Here is a 16,639-nt window from a genome sequence, read left to right on the forward strand (position 1 = left end):
ATAAAAAGACCCGATGTCTCCCCGAATATTTGCATGATACGGAGCAGCCGGGGCCCCGTACGGTCGAGATCCGTCAGGAAAAAGAGGACATCATCCGCGTAAAGGGTTATACGATCGGCCAGGCCAGTTTCCCACTCAAATCCGGAGATCTGCGCGTCTATTCGCACCCACACCGCCAACGGCTCCATGGCCAGGGCAAACAGATATGGGGACAGGGGGCACCCCTGGCGCGTTCCGCGCCGTACCTGGAACGGCAATGAGGACGCCCCCGCCACCCTGACCGAGGCCGTAATCTCCGTATAGAGAAGCCACACATAGGATAGGAACCGCGGCCCGAAATTCAAACGCTGCAGCAGCAGGAACAGATATCGCCAACTAAGGGAATCAAACGCCCTGTCCATATCTGCCAACAATAGGGCTGCCGGGGACCCCCAGCCGCTGCACTTCAGCGATCGCCACGTGGGCCCGCCGGGTGTTATGTCGCATGGAACTGGAGGGCATGAACCCCGCCTGGTCCGGATGGACCAGCGAGGCAATATATGGCAGAAGACGATTGGCCAAAGCTTTCGCCAGAATTTTAACCTCCACATTGAGGAGGGAGATCGGACGATACGAGGCGTGCTCCTCTGGGGGCCTGCCCGGCTTATGGAACACTACAATTTCAGCATGCCTCCAGTCCCGGGGCAACAACCCACACTCTCCGGCCTCCTCCACCACCGCCGTATAATGTGGACCTAACTGTAGAAAATACTTCTTAAAGAACTCACTCGGGAACCCATTCGGGCCCGGGGCCTTGCCCGGGTTCAGGCCACCCAGCGCCTCCCCCAATTCGTCCACTGTTAGCGGAAGATCCAACGCCGTCCGTGCCGTTTCCGATAACGCCGTGACAGGGTGATCACTGAGGAATCACTCCACGGCTGTTGCCGTGAGGCTTTCACAGGGACTATATAGATCCGCGTAGTATGTAGCAAAGCTATTGGCTAGCGCCCCCGGGTCCACTATGGGCATGCCCCCAGGATCCACTATCCCTGGGAGGTCCTGATACATCCCCTGGCACAGCCTGTGCAGCATTGCACAAGACTTGTCTCCCCACTGGTACACTCGACTCCTAGTGGCAAGCCACACCTGACGTGCCTCGTCAGGCAGCAGGGCGCCATATGTCTGCTGCGCACAGAGTAACTGCCGACAATGCGCCCCACTCCCATCCCCCCGGCCCCTACGCTCCAGCTCCAGAACCTCAGCCTCCGCCTGCACTAGCCCCGCTCGGCGCTCACGGCGGGCCGCCGCACAGAAGGAGATATCCGCGCCGTGGAGTGTCGGCTTCAGCGCCTCCCACAACATATCCGCCACGGACACGGAGCCCACATTCCGCGACAAATACTGACCTACCGCCTCAGTCATATGCACCCTATAGTCGTTTTGTTGCAGGTGCCACACCGAGAGTCGCCAGCGAAACGCATCCAACCGGGACTCCGCGGCCCCCGACAGGAAAATGTAGTCCAGCCGGGAGAAGGAGCCGTGCACCGCCGTCAAATACTTGCAGGCACTAGCAGTACCATGGCACCGCCTCCAGGCATCCACCCACGCCAGGCCCCCTACAAGCGCATGAAGTTTCGTCTGACCCCCCCCCCTCTCTCCCGACCCCCTGATAGTTGGTCCCTAGAAAGATCCATCACATCATTCCAGTCCCCTCCTATGATCCCTGGGACCTCTGGGATATCCGCCCAGCGCGCCATGAGCTGTTCCGCGAATGACCACGACAGAGGGGGGGGGGGTGTACACACTACCAAACACCACCCGCTCCGACCCAGGACAAAAACGTGCCTCCCATATGTGTCTGCCCATGTCTGAGAATGCACAAAAGGGACCTGCTTGTGGACCAAGATACCCACACCCCTGGAACCCTGAACAAACCCCGCATGAAACACTTGTGTGTATCCGTAGCGTTGTAGGCATAGCACCCTCGTCCCTAATAGGTGTGTCTCATGTAGGAGTAACACGTCCGCCGATGCCCTCTTCGCGTACTGCAGGATCACCCCGAACATTCCAGCTCAGCACTTTGATTGTAGCTAATCGCCCACTAATCCCCCGGGAATCTGTCGCCATAGGAAACGTATCCAAGCCATAATGGCCACTCAGAGACTCCGGCATCCGCCCCCGCCCATACCCAGCTCCGTACTAAGGTGCGGTCAACCCCTAAACTAAAACCCCAACTTCCCAACAGTCCCCCCACCCCCGCTCCCCCCACCCCATACCTTACAAACATGGAAGTACCTGTCGCGGTGAGAAACTTCCCCAGGCCCAAACCGTGAACCTCAGTAGTTCTCAACCAATGGATCCCCAAACTGCCCTCCACAACCAAGTCCCAAGGACCCCACCCGCAACTTGCTACGGCGGTGGTCGCCCCCCACATCCGTCCCCCAGGCCAAGGCAGCCCCCTGCATCCAGGAGAATGAAGCAGCCAGCGGCATGTCCATGGCACGGAGACCTAGAAGACCCGCTCCCAAGGAACTCCCGGGCCCTCAGGATCCAACCGGCGGATGGCCTGCCTCCGGGCCAGCCCCACGCCGGGCCCCCCCTGACTTATGACGACGGCGGGATCTGGAGCGCCGCTGCTTCTTAAAAGTAGTCCCTGCCGCCTCTGTCTGGGATGAGTCCGATTCTCTACCAGGGGGTGTATGAGGACGCAGTTTTACTGTCTCATCTGTCCATTTAAATACGTCCTCTGGCGACTCGAAGAACAGTGTTCGGGACTCGTATACGACCCTCAGGCGCGCTGGATAGAGAAGAGCATAGGATAAATGAAGCTCTCGCAACCTGGCCTTGGCCGCTAGGAAAGACTGCCGCTGCTGTTGGACCAAACGTGTATAGTCTGGGAATATAAGTATGCGGGAGTTTTCGAACTGCAGAGGCTCCCTCTCCCTGGCCTGACGGAGGATGACATCCCTGCCGTGGTAGTTAAGGAGTTTGGCGATGATCGGCCACGGACGGGCCCCCACCGGCGGCCTCTGGACCAGGGCCCGGTGCGCCCGCTCCACCACGAAGTAGCGGGACAGCGATTCAGCCGGGAGCCAGCCCTCCAGCCACTGGGAGAGGAAGCGCTCCATGTTGTTCCCCTCGCAGCCCTCCGGAAACCCCACAAAGCGCAAGTTATTCCTGCGGGCCCGCCCTTCTGCATCCTTGACCCTACCCGCCAGGCCCCGCTGGGTCGACTCCAGGGCCGCAACCTGCTTCATCAGCATCGCAACCTCATCCTCCACGCTCGACACCCTGGTTTCAGTCTCTGTAATGCGGGCCACCGCGTTTCGCAGGTCTTGACGCAGCAGCATCACGTCCGAACCAACTGCCCCAATCTTGGCATCCAGCATGTCCCGGGACTGCGTTATGGCTCCGATGAGGGCTGCATTGTCCGGCGCTACCACCATAGGGCCCCCAGCCACCGTCCCCGCCAGGCCCGGGCCCATGAATTTATCGATAGGCCCCTGCTTCGCCGCTCCCCCATCAGGTTTGTCTCTGGTCATTGTCGCAGATCGATGCTTCAAGGCCACAGCTGTACGAAGTCCTCCAGGCCCGACTGTAGATCTTCTCCCCCCTACGTGGCTACCTCCAGGATAGTGTCCCTGTCACGGGGGTCGGGGCCCAGCCGGTCCTCCAGCACCCAGCCAGAGTCGGACCAGGCCCAGTCTCTGCCAAGCAAGGGGGGGGGGTGCCGCCTCTCCAACAATGTCCCGGGGCAGACGCGACGTCCACCACAACCCAGCCGGCCAAATCAATCGTGCCCCGTCGCCGCCGGGATCCAACAGGCCGCAGCCCCCCCTCCCCGCGACCCGAACCGGCCGCCAAACCCCCAGGGATCACTGGCTCGTACGGGGGAAGGGGGAATGGGGGGTCTCAGCACACCGGGGACCGGGGCTCCACCTCACCTCAGGGCCGGGACACTCAGCAGGCCTCACTATCGCGTGGGCCTCTCCAGGCCGGGACGCCCCAGGCTGCCTCCACCGGACCTCTGCAATCAGGGCCAAGTCGTCGCTCCACCTTCAGCCCCACAACATCGCCGTCTGGCCGCCACCTCCGCAGGGCGCCTCTCCGCCGCAGCTCCTTTCGGGAGGTCTAGCCCCGCCTCCTCGCACACGCGAGGCCACGGCTCCCGGCGCCGCTCCAGGCCGCAATCGTCACTCGGCCACCTCGCGGCTCACGGAGGGCCCAGGCTGTCGGGAGCGCTCCAAGCGCCGCCGCTGCTCGTCATCTAACACCGCCCGCTGGCAGGGCACCTCAGCTCCGGGGGCAAGGATAATTTGGCGGATAAGTGTTACGGGCGGGAGCCGGCTTAAGATGCGTCCGCCATCTTGGCTCACCAAGCCACGCCCCGGACAAATTTATTTCTAAAGTCTCCCATAGCTGTTGGGAATCGAGTGGTGGTGTTTCCGACCGGAGACGAGTCGGGACCAAAGAGATTGCAGTGGCTGCCTTGGTGTACGGACCTGGAGGCCTAGTGGGCGGACCTGAGGCAGAGCCTTCTGGGCAGTAGCAGGAGCAGAGGACGAAGGGCGCGGCGGCGCCGGAGTGCTCAGAGGGCTAAAACAACTGGCCGAGGGCAGAATAGGCCCCTGGTGGCGGCATCCGTGCGGCCGGGAGGTCGCCGGTAGAGACCTGGTTAGTGTCCTCGCTCGTCCCCTCCCCCCACCTCCTACATTGATTTCGGCGGTCGGATCGGGCTGTGTAGAGAGGGTGTCCAGCGGGCTTGCCAGGGGCCGGAATCATGTGCGGTGCCTGCTGGGGCCTGGACGGCCTGTGACGGGACCATTGGGACGGATCTGTGGCCCGATTGGAGGTCGGAGGGCCAGCTCGCGCTGCACTGTTTCCCGGCGGCTGCAGTACTGGGGCCTGCGGCATAGGGGCTGAACGGATGCCACTGGGCCTCAGGAGCCCTGTATAGATACATGGTGGAGGGACGCTGTGATCCTTCAGATGCACAATAGCGCTATGGCTTGAGCCCAGTGCTAGACTGCCCCCGATTGCAGGGGAAGAGTGCTATTGGAGTCGCTAGGGAGCGGAGCCGAACACAGGCCCTTGGCGGATGTGAGTCCCAGGGGCTACAGAGGGCCTTGCGTAGCGGTGAACGATCCTGCATGGCCATTTGTGGTGTCGAACAGTGGTCTTATGGTGTGGGGGCCAGCCCGTGATTGTTGGTTCTCATCAATGCTGCTGTTTTTTACCCCGGGCCCAGGCACCATACTCAATGTGGAACCCGGTGCGGGTAGTAAGATATACTACCCTGGTCGCCTGGAGGTTGTGCTTGTGAGGACGAGGGGACACCCGGGGGGGGTGGGGCACGACTGTCCGCGGAGGTGGCCGGATTAACACTCTGTGCGGCTTGTGGGCAGGAGGTCTCCACCCGAGTCCCGCTCTTCAAGAGGTTCACAGCGGAGAAAGATATCGGCAGCTGAGACCGCGAGGGTGAGGATCTACGCACTACAGGCCGTGTAAGTGTGGTTCGTGCCTGAGGCCCGTCTAAGGGGGCTACAGAACTGCCATTTTGAGGGATAGGCGTCAAAACTGCACCATGACAAAAGATAGAACAGCGGGAGGATCTGCTAAGCAGAGCACGTTGGATCACTATACCGGAGCAGGGGCCTAAACTGCCAGCCACGGAGGTGCACAGGGAGGCGTTCCAGACAATGCCGCACTTGTGGAGCCATCACTCAGTCCAGGGCCACCTTGGAAGCGAAGATTTGAGAGGTGGGCGCTGATGTCATGCTCCTAAGACAGGATCTTCGGAATGTGGTGGCACGCATTACTGAGGCCGAGACCAGGGTCTCAGGAGTGGAGGACTTGATCATTACCTTGCATAAAATACTCGCGTCACTGGAGAAGATCACCAGGGGTCTGGCCTCGCGAGTGGAAGAGGCGAAGGACAGGGCCAGGAGAAACAACCTACGCTTTGTTGGATTCCCCGAAGGATGTGAAGGGGGGGGGGGGGGGGGAGAGGGGGGGGTTGGAGGGGGGGGAATGGAACAGTTCCTAACTAGGTGGCTCGCGAGCTGGCTCCCTTCGGAGTCGCTGTCCTGTTGCTTTGTTGTTGAAAGGGCGCACAGGGCCCTGACAGAGAAGCCTCCCCCGGGAGCCAGATCAAGGCCTGTCATTGCTAAGATTTTAAATTACCACAACAGGGGAACGATTTTAAAGCAAGGTAGAATCAAGGAACCCCTGATGTTCAAGAACACTTGCATCCTCATATTTCCAGACTATACGAGGCCAGTCTAGCAGAAGCGACAGTCATTCATGGCAGCCAAGGCCTGCCTTCCTGAGCAGAAACTTCCTTATGCATTGCTGTATCACGCCAGGCTGAGGGTGGTGTACCAATCACGCTATTCTTTGAATCACCAGAAGATATCTTTAACTGGACAGATGAAACCGTGAAGATCCAACCCGCACTCCGCCCAGGTTGGAATCACTCCTCGTCCAGTGAGGTCGTCCGCGGGCCACCCAAGTTCAAAATCAAAGGATCTAGGAGGTCGAGATCAAGATGCCGCTCTAAATCCTGCGTTGATCCGTATAAATCTACTTAGGTGATCCAGCAGGGGTCTTCGGCCTCATAGCCGCATCAGGACTCAACCGGATGGGGGACTGTTGGTGACATTTGTTCAGACCGACGAAACATGAGCAGGGGCTAGTACCTTTGTTCAACTCTCAATAGTCATGGGGAACGCCCGTTGATTATGGGCAGGTTATTGGGGAACCAGTGGGGGTGGGGTGGGGGGGGGGGCTCCCGTTGGGGTCCGCAAGCCACCTCCGCCGCAACAGATACTTCAGCTGTTTTGGGGTATGGGGGGGGGGGGTTGGGGGAAGTTGGGGTACATATGGTATATGTTTGCACTGCATCACTGCTACACATGGCCACTATTTGCATACTGGCTTATACTGTCCCACACATCGAAGTCCAGAGACCCTTAGATGGCAGTCCCCACAGACAGGGCGCGACTCCAGGAGGGAGCCCTTCGAACAGTGAGTTGGAACATCAGAGGAGCACTGGATAAAATCAAAAGTAAGGCAATACTCCAACGGGCCAAGCGGTACCGAGCAGACGTCCTGATGCTTCAGGAGACGCATTTAATGGGCACTAAAGCTTTGTGTCTCCTCCGCTATGGTAATATTCAATTGTACCACTCTGGATTCACCAGGTGGTCCTGTGGGGTTGTGAATTTACTTCATCGTAGGGTCCCATACAAGCATATCAAGACATGGACGGACATCCAGGGGAGAGAAGTATTTATTAGGGGTACCATATATGAGGAACAGGTGGTATTGGGTTGTGTTTATGCCCCCACTGCAATGGACATTAGTCGAGCGCCTCACGACCCTGTGGGCCGATATACCGGAGGGGATGGCAATAATAGGGGCAGACTGGAATGATGTAATGGACTCTGCCATAGATAGATGGAGAGCAGGGGGATATTCCACTGTCCACCTTGGAACCAAACTGAACTCCTTGGTGACAGGACTGGGAAGGGTGGATCCATGGAGGCGGCTGCATGGAGAAGAACTAGGATACACGTATTTCCCGACATCTCATGATTCTTACTCCCGTCTTGATTATATTTTTGTACCGGTAGGAGCTGTAGGAAGGGTGAGGGCAGTGGAGATTCTCCCAAGTGGTCTGTCTGATCACTCCCCAGTGGTTCTGACGGCACAGTTGGGTCCTGAGAAACAGCCCTTTCGTTGGCATCTCTAACCATGGCATCTGCAGGAATAGAAGTATCGGGAGCACATAGGGCAGGCAATTGAGCAATATGTAGATACGAATGTGGGAATGGTAGCTGAGGCTGCGACTTTGTGGGAGGCCATGAAGCCCACCCTGCGGGGGGTAGACATCTCATTCTGCGCGGCAGCACATCGAACCCGGCAGGAATCTCTTCTGCAGTCGGAGGCCCATTTAATGGAACTAGAGCACAGCAGTAGGGGGGAGGGAGGGAATCTGGTGCGCCGACTGCTGGTGTTGGCGCAACAACCCCATGACGACACCCTGATGGATGAGGCCCGGCTAGCGTCCCGCAGCAGAATTCACCAACGGGGCGACAAGTCCAGTAAATTACTGCATAGACTGTGTCATGGGGCCTTGCAGCCCCAGATTTTCCCAAATATACCGGGTCCAGATGGACGTGCTCTTAGTGATCCATCCCTCATAGCAGAGAGGAACTCCTGCAGGAAGACATGATACACCGTTTTCTAGCCGACCTACCACCTCGTGCCCTTTCAGATGAGGCACAGGCAGACTTTGAACTTCCGTTCGCCGAAGAGGAGATTTGCACTGCGCTGGGAGCCTTAAACTCTGGAAAGGCGCCGGGTCGAAATGGGTTCCCATGCAAAATTCTTCAAGAAGTACTTTTCCAAATTGGGGCCTCACTAACTCCAAGTTGTCGATGAAGCTAGAGACAGGGGTTGTCTACCGCAGGACTGGAGACACGCAGAAGTGGTTGTATTCCATAAACCAGGCCGGGCCCCGGACCAGCACACCTCATATCACCCCATCTCACCGTTTAATGTTGAGGCCAAACTTCTGGCCAAAGTGTAGGCCAATCGCCTCCAACCTTACATAACTACCTTGATCCATCCAGAATAGGCTGGATTTATGCCCCAGAGCGCTACGCGTCATTAAACCTGACGAGCACACACTGCCATAGCCACCATCCAGGGAAAGGGAGTGCAGGCCGCTCTCTTGCTGGCAGATATGGACAGGGCGTTTGACTTCCTTAGCTGGGTGAACTTGTTCGCGCTCTTAGACCATCTAAACATTGGCCCGCGATTCTTGTCATATCTAAAATTGTTATATACAGATCTCACGGCGTCGGTGTGAGTTGCGGGATCTACCTCCTTTACATTTTTATTGGCAGAGGCGCCAGCCAGGGGTGTCCCCTGTCGCCATATCTCTTTGCTCTAGCCATGGAGCCTTTGGCGGCATGGGTGCAGATGGATGCGCAAGTGGCGGGCTTTGAGTGGGACCATGGGCTCTTGGACCGCATCGCTTTATATGCGGATAATGTCCTATTCCTTTTAATGGACATAAATAAGACGGGACCGAGGCTGCTTTGCATTATGCAAATTTTTGGTGAATCATCGGGTCTTTTTAGGCCTCACCTGACCCAGCGCATGCGCTGGTCTGGCGAGACATTTAGTAGGTGGGTTTAGAAAGTGCTACCCACATTTTTGTGCTGGCGACAAGCTACAGTGCACGATGGCGTGCACGGGCACAGCTGCTCCCCGCATTCCCCCCTCCCTTCTCGCCCAGCCATCTGCCTTTCCTGCGCCAGCCTTCAGCACCATACCCCTCCCCCCGCTGCTGCACGCGCATCCCTAGCGTGCGTCATCGCGATCACTTTCGCTTTTAGAGTGATCGCGATGAGAGATTGTCAGTGTGTAAGGGGGACTTCAGAGTGCGTCGTCCGGGAAACAACAAAGGAACAACAGACCAAGCATGACTGACCCTACACTCGCCATTACAGCACTTTAAATAGACTCGGAAAGCACGCTTCACTTGCGGCGAGGTTTCAGCCTGGTGTATTTTCCTCGTGGAGTTACTTAGGTCAGACCTCCATTGCCCCGGTGCGCGCGCACCATTTCAGGCGCTTGGCCAGGGCAGCCGGCTTTCTGGCCTCCTGCTTACTTACGTTTGCGGTATTTCTCAAAACCGAGGGTAATTTAAAACAGGTTTGGGTCTCTTCTGACAATCATCATACCTTTATCCTTACACAGCACAGCTTAGAGGCGGTATTGTTCCTGCCACTCCTTGAGAGAGCGTAATTAAGAGTTTCCTGTTTGCTGCTTGGGGCGGGCGCGGCCTCCCTGCACCGCTGACGTCAACGTCTAAAAGTAGCGCTCGGCAGAGGGGCATGCCCGCACGACGTTTTTTTTATTTTAACTTTTCGCGCAAGGCGCGCGCTTGTTTTAAACGTCGCAGCCACTTACTGTACTGACCTCAAACTGTGCCAGCTCCTCTTTAAGCGTGTCCCCTACAGGGTCTGGAATTGGCATTTCTTTATATGCGTCAGTACAACTGGGACTTTCCCCCAGGTGCTTGCATGTGTCTTGTGCTCCCTGTCCAAGATTGCATCTCTGTTGCACCCCCCGACCAAGTGCCTCAGTCAACTTAAAGGTTACGTAAAGTGCTAAAAAATAATAAGCCTTACAATGTTCGGCCTGCGATTGTGCCCATGCCTCCGTGAGTCAGCACGAAGCGGTGGTGCCGGTTCCCCCATGTGCTCAGATCTGCCTGTGCCTGAATGCGATGGGGTATGTTCCTCAAGGTGCCTGCATGTGACTGAATTAATTCCTTTATCTGGTTCTGCCCACACCGCACGTGCGCAAGAAACGGTATTCATTCCAACCCAAGTACCTGCGTGTAATGGTGCCCACTCCTCCACGTGGTTGTGTCCATGTGCCTTTCTCTATAATCCCTTTATGCGCCTGCTCGTTCACTTACCGTGTCCAGTCCAGGTACTTGCTAGAGCACGTGCTGTCTCTGTGCCTTCCCATTACCGGGCCAGTGTGTCCCACTAAGGTGGGGGCTGGGAGGGGCAGGCATGCATACTCCGATCACTCAGGCATTCAGATCAACCTTTGGAAACCCAAATACGAATTGTGGCTAGATTCGCGCAAAATAAATATGTTCGCTTCAGCTACAGTAGTTACTCAGGGATCGTTCACCAACTGCATGAGGAAACGTGGGCGCGCCATTCATTGCGTTTGACGTAATACTCCCCCAAACACGCTAAAGGGAAGCGCGTGGCTTTTTTTCCCCAGAGAGATCCTGTTTGCCCCTTTGTTTTGTTGAAGAGAGCAGTTCCTAAACAAACAAAAAAAAGCACTCAACTTTCTGGCTATGCACACGGCTGCACCCTGCCTCTGGAAAAAAACGTTAGCTAAGATTTGCACCCCCTATCCTCCAGAAATGGAGACCTTTTGGAAAGTGGACTGTAATCTGTGTTTTTTTTCTGTGGCCAGATCATTGAGATCTGAAAAAGCCTCTGTATCTCCCACCGGTGTTTATATAATAAGGCGAGAAGGAATCATTTTGGCAGAAAGGATCACTTACTTTTATTGAGAGAAGAGGCGGCTCGCAGCCATTTCAATCGCATGGCTGGTTCCCCTCTGTCTCTCCTCTTCTCTTCGCCCCTCTCTCGCTGTCTGCTCCTACAGGGGGTAGGATTTCGCTGCACTGTTACTGAGTTTGCCAGCTCTCCGTGAAAAGGAGCAGTTCACTTCCTGGCTTGAAAGAGCAAGCCTGCAAGAAGAGAAGGCGGAGCGTTTGGATCAGCCCCGCCCCCCCCCCGATTGCTGTCATTCATGAAACAAATTCTGTGCCTCCTTGTACCTCCTAACGCCTTGCTAAAATGCCTGGGAAGTTTGACAAGTCAACGATGCAACTACAAATGCACGCCTGAAATATACAGTTTATTTTGACTGTGTCATAACGTTTAAATTTAGCCAGAAAGCAGTAAGACCGTCTCCCTATTATGCTCACAGACAGCGAAGTAGTACCGGTACTACAGGCGATTAGCTCGTTCGCTCCTATTTTACAACTTTGCTATTTAGTAATTTCACGTTCGAGTACCCATTTTCAGTTCTGAGTTGTAGTGCTGAGTAAGCGAGGAGGAAAAAAACAGGACTAAATTAGGGTGACCATATAAACCCATGCCAGCAGCACAAAGGTTTCTACTTGGGGTCTTTCATTCAGTTAATCAGTGTGTTTTTTTTATAGAGCTATATTCTTGATTCATTTCCAAATCATGGTGATGTTTAAAGAAAAGACCAGTACTGGAAAGGTTTAGCCCCAGAGGCATTACAAGATACAGGTGTAAAGAAAAGTGCATGGTTCATGCATCAATTATGGTCATTTCAAGCCCTTGTTGCGTTGCTGCCAACAACATGCTCCATGCCATGATGGGGGTAGCGCTTTTCGTCGTAAACATTTTGGGCTCATAAAGCGCTATCTGATGAATTAAAGTTCACAACAAATCAATGCACTTAAATGACGAAGCACACCAGGTTCCTCATGGAAGACAGCGAGTGGTTAAGTTCTCCTATAAGGAGAGGATCCCAAATCCCCTACTCTGCACTAGCAAAACTCACGCAGTACAAACATTTGCTACACCTACACATAGTTCACATAAAACAAAGTTAAAGTGAAAAGATACAGTCTTGAATTAATTCGTTTCTGATGATCCTCCACAATACAGATTCTCCCAGCATCCTTCAAATTTACATTAATCTGCAACAAGATACATTGGATCAGCCTGTACTCTGCATATGCTTTTTTATATTCAATACCAATCAAAGTATTCTGCAATGATTACAACAAAGGAAAACATGAGAAAGTAAGAAACAGAACACTGTGATGTCAGCATTGAAATTCAGCTTGCCTAGAAGTAAAAAGTTCATGTCATGAAACAAGATGGCAACCGTTAGCCATTTTAAACACAGATCTACATTAGGTATCGTCGATCTGAACATGAAAAATACACAGTTACTAACAATTGCATGTTCATAATGTCAATATAATGCAAACACATTTACTATGAAAACAAGCATTTGCATAGCCAATAGGTCTGTGCCTTTGGGACCTTATAAGTGTTTAGCCATGCACAAGTTGATGTTGATGCACCAAGGATATTGTGCTGCATAACTAAATACTTATAAGGTCCCAAAAGCGAGACCTTTTGGCTATGCCAATGCTGGTTATGAATCTGCATAAATCCACTTTGTGGGTGCTGGAGGAATTGCGGGTCTGGGGCCTTGGGCCTCGGCAGTACAGGCGACGACAGAGGGGGTGAAATACCTGGGAGTCTTCCTGTCGGATCTACCGAGAGTGGCGTGGGTCAGAAATATTGTACCAATATGAACACAGGTACGCGAGTAGATTAAAACGTGGTCACACATGCCCCTTTCGATCTATGGCAGATCGGCAATTTTCAAAATGGTGTTGCCGCGCCTGCTCAATCAATTGCAGAACCATCCATATCCGGTACCTCCAATGTGGTTTCGCCAGGTCAACATGTCTTTGGGACAATTCCTGTGGGCGGGGGAGGCCTCCAGAGTGGCGCTGCGGACTTTCTTTCAGTCAACGTATTGCGGGGGGCTGGCCACGTCGGATGTCCAATTGTATTATATGGCATCGCATCTCCTGGTGCTAAATGAATGGTGGTATGGGGACAGGAAGGACCCGCTTATGCAGTGGAGCGAAAGTGTATGGGGGAGTCCACCCTGCACACCATTTTGTATTCGGCGTCTTTACGCAATTCTCTACCGCCGGCCACACGGGTGGTATTCCAGGTGTGGCAACAGTCCCTCCGCAAGATGGGGTGGTGAAACAAGTTGACTAGGGAAACCCCACTGTGGCACAATGGTAGTTTGCTACAGCTGGCTGCGTTATCTGGATTTCAAGGGTGGGATAATATAGGAGTCTCTAACTTAGGAGATGTAATGCGGGGCTCGGTGCTAAAATCATTCCAAGACTTTCATCAAGAGTACCTGATGCCCAGAACTAAGTTTTATAAATACCTCCTATTTCGACATGCTATTTCTCCTAGTATCTCGGGGTTAGAGGCTCTCCCTGAATTCTGACGATTGAGGCCAAGGTCTTCATGTGTGATCTGCAGGACCATAGAATATCGAAGATCTATCAGTCACTGGTGACCCACAGCTCCTGCTTAAACTACCTAAACATCATCCTACCTCCACCAGTATAAAACAACTTCACTGGCTTCCAGTGAGACGACGCATCGATTTTAAAACACTCGGTCTTGTGCATAAAGCCCTGTTTGGTGGTGGAGCGAAGGAGTGGAACCTTTGTTAGCTAGATATGTACTATCACGATCTTTAAGATCATCTTCCCTTGGTTTGGTACAACTTCCAAGGATAAAGAAAGCAAGGTGTGGAGGGAAACGTTTTTCCTTCCTAGCTTCCAAACTATGGAACTCACTGCCCACACATTTAAGACTGCAACCTAGCAGATCTGTGTTCAGAAAGGAAATTAAAACATGGCTCTTCTCCCAACCCTGAACATGTTGATCACTGTCTCTGCACTTTCACTCAGCGCCAAGACGCCTCGGCAGTAGTGCGCTCTATAAATACTTTCAGTCAGTCACTACATTTGATAAACTTAGAGAAGCATGGGCTAGAGATATTGGCCAACTAGATGGAGACGATTGGATGGATGCACTGGCTTTTCCTAGGGGAGCAGCGATAGCGACATGGTTGCGTCTTATTCAATGAAATACCTTCACCAGGTTTATTTTACCAGGCTCAGGCTGTGGATGGCCGGTCTTGTGACATCCCCTATATGCCTGCATTGTAATCGGAAGGAGGGGTCCCTAATGCATACAATTTGACATTGCACAGCATTTACGAAATTTGAGAGGTACTGGCCTGTCTGGCGGAAGTGTTGGGGTGGGAGCTCCCCTCCTCACCAAGATTGGCACTTATACTTATCATGGAGGGTATAGGACGTAACATCTACAAGAAGCACTTGTTACTGCTGGGGCGGACATTGGCTAAAAAGGATATAGCAAGGCTGTGAAAGGTGCCACCCCCCTTCTCTGTTGGCATGGAACAATGGGCTGGGCTTTTGTATGGGGTTAGAGATCCCAATATTCAAGGCCAGGGGTTGCCCGCAAAAGCACGCCAAAATCTGGAAAAGATGGGCAGATTATCAAGGCCTGAACTTAGACCCGGTGCCCCCGGTGGATGCATCTGTATCTACGCCGATATGCGGGCCCCTAGGGTAAGGGACCAGATGTGTGGTAAGGGAATTGATTTGTTGGGATGGGTGATGTGGTGGCAAACAAAACACAGTAGTGAGTTAGTGCAACGGGGGGTTTTCAATGAGTTTGTTTGAAAAAATTTTGATAATGTATAAACTAATTGTCAAGGCCAACAATTTGCAATGTCTTATATGGCAGATTTTCCTGTGTCAAGGAGCACTGCACTGTACATGACTTTTGACAATAAAATTTGTTTAAAAAAAAAAAAAAAGCAAGAAGTGGAAGCAGAGATGCCATCCATTCCAAGCGATTGTAAAAAGGCTTTGCCTCATGGGAGGGGCAAACACAAAATTGACAAGCTGGGACACTAATAAGAAGCAGGCAAATGAGAGTGCCAAGGAAGGTCAACCAATGGAAAGCAATGGGCAGCTTCCAAGCTCCTCTATGTTCTTGGTAAGCGACAATTTGTCTCGCAACAGACAGCACACACATGGTCTAGTAGGTTTGACATAAAAATTGTATCACTTTAATAGATTCAGGTCATAAAAAAATCAACAGCAAAAATAAATAATTTGCTCTTATACAGATAAGCCAACATGAACAAAGGATGACTTGTAGGGAAGCAAATTTGATAACAGTTGTGATGGGTAGAACATGAATGCCGCCCTAATCCATTGTATAACAAGGAAAAAGAAGCAGGTGCTGTGTAGGCAACCAACTGGGAAGGGAGCGCAAGACACGGAAGAAAGACAACATTCTGTGCGGAAACCTTTTTCTCATTGCTTAATAGGATTTGGTTTATAATCAAAACAAATAAATGCAGAGTACGGACGATTAACGCATTGGATGATTGTGAAGTCTATAAATCTGCCCAGGTTTGTCAAAATACAATCTCATCATCTATTTTAATAGTACTAATTAGGGGAAATATTTTATCATCCTGTAACTTACATCTTGTCTGGAAAGAATCATATGTATATGGCCTTACCTTTGACAATTTTTTTCGCACAAGCATTGTAAACATTTTCTTGGGTTGTGTTGGACTGGAACACATGATCAAAAACGTATGGTTTGGACTGAAATTAAAAAAAGAAAACAGCATTTTTAGATGAAGCCATCTTTTAATTTCCCAACAATAACATTTTACATGTACAAAAAAATAAATTAAGAAAATTCATTAAATAAGAATTTTTGCATTACACACTTAAGATATAGTGAACACTAGGATCCTCACATAGGATGTTCCCATTCCAGTATGGAATGGAAAATAGATTACATTACTACACGTTGTGGTTTTCATACAACTTTAATCGTGATGGCAGATTGGGTCTTTTTTTCTGTTTGGTTCTGGAGATGTTCCATTGTCAAAATAAATGCTGAGCTCAAGTGTACGACAATGTGCTCATGCTCTCTATGCTCATGTAGGCTCAAAGTTTTCATCCAGGTGTGATTGGACAGGTTCCTGCCATCCTCATCTCAGTGGATGTCACACCTGCCTAACCGGTTCTGGGATTCGTTTACTATTTACTTTGAGGGAAAAAGTTCAGGACCTGGATTCCTAATTCGGAGCCGAAGCAACCGCTCCACTGGCATGACTCGGGTAAGTAAAAAAAATAACTAAGTAGGTAATTTATCGTCTCTTTACTGTTTAGCTGTCCCCCATACTAGACGACTGGAATATAGCCTTATAGCCCACCGTAGCGGGGAATACTGGCCCCAGTTTAAAAAATACGTTCTGTCCAGTCATTATCGTTCTTATTGTTCGTTCGTATGATAGAATCTCCATAAGTCACTTCTATCCTGATAGCGCTACATGTCTGTTTCAAAGTCTATCTCTCTGCTGTATTTCCTCAGTATGTGTAGGTCGGTCAACATCTTTCTCA

At 52.3% G+C, this 16,639-nt stretch overlaps 1 protein-coding gene across 2 annotated transcripts in view; it reads right to left on the reverse strand.

Moving 5' to 3' along the window:
• Window positions 1-16,639, reverse strand: part of KIF5B (kinesin family member 5B) — a 721,610-nt gene that overhangs the window by 631,559 nt on the left and 73,412 nt on the right. For both annotated transcript variants that reach the window (XM_085631849.1, XM_085631850.1), the window contains exon 2: window positions 15,745-15,832. In XM_085631849.1, coding sequence (XP_085487975.1) covers window positions 15,745-15,832 — 88 coding nt within the window. The remainder of the gene's footprint in view (window positions 1-15,744; window positions 15,833-16,639) is intronic.

This window comes from Triturus cristatus, chromosome 10, assembly GCF_964204655.1.
Source record: "Triturus cristatus chromosome 10, aTriCri1.1, whole genome shotgun sequence".
Classification (NCBI taxonomy): domain Eukaryota; kingdom Metazoa; phylum Chordata; class Amphibia; order Caudata; family Salamandridae; genus Triturus; species Triturus cristatus.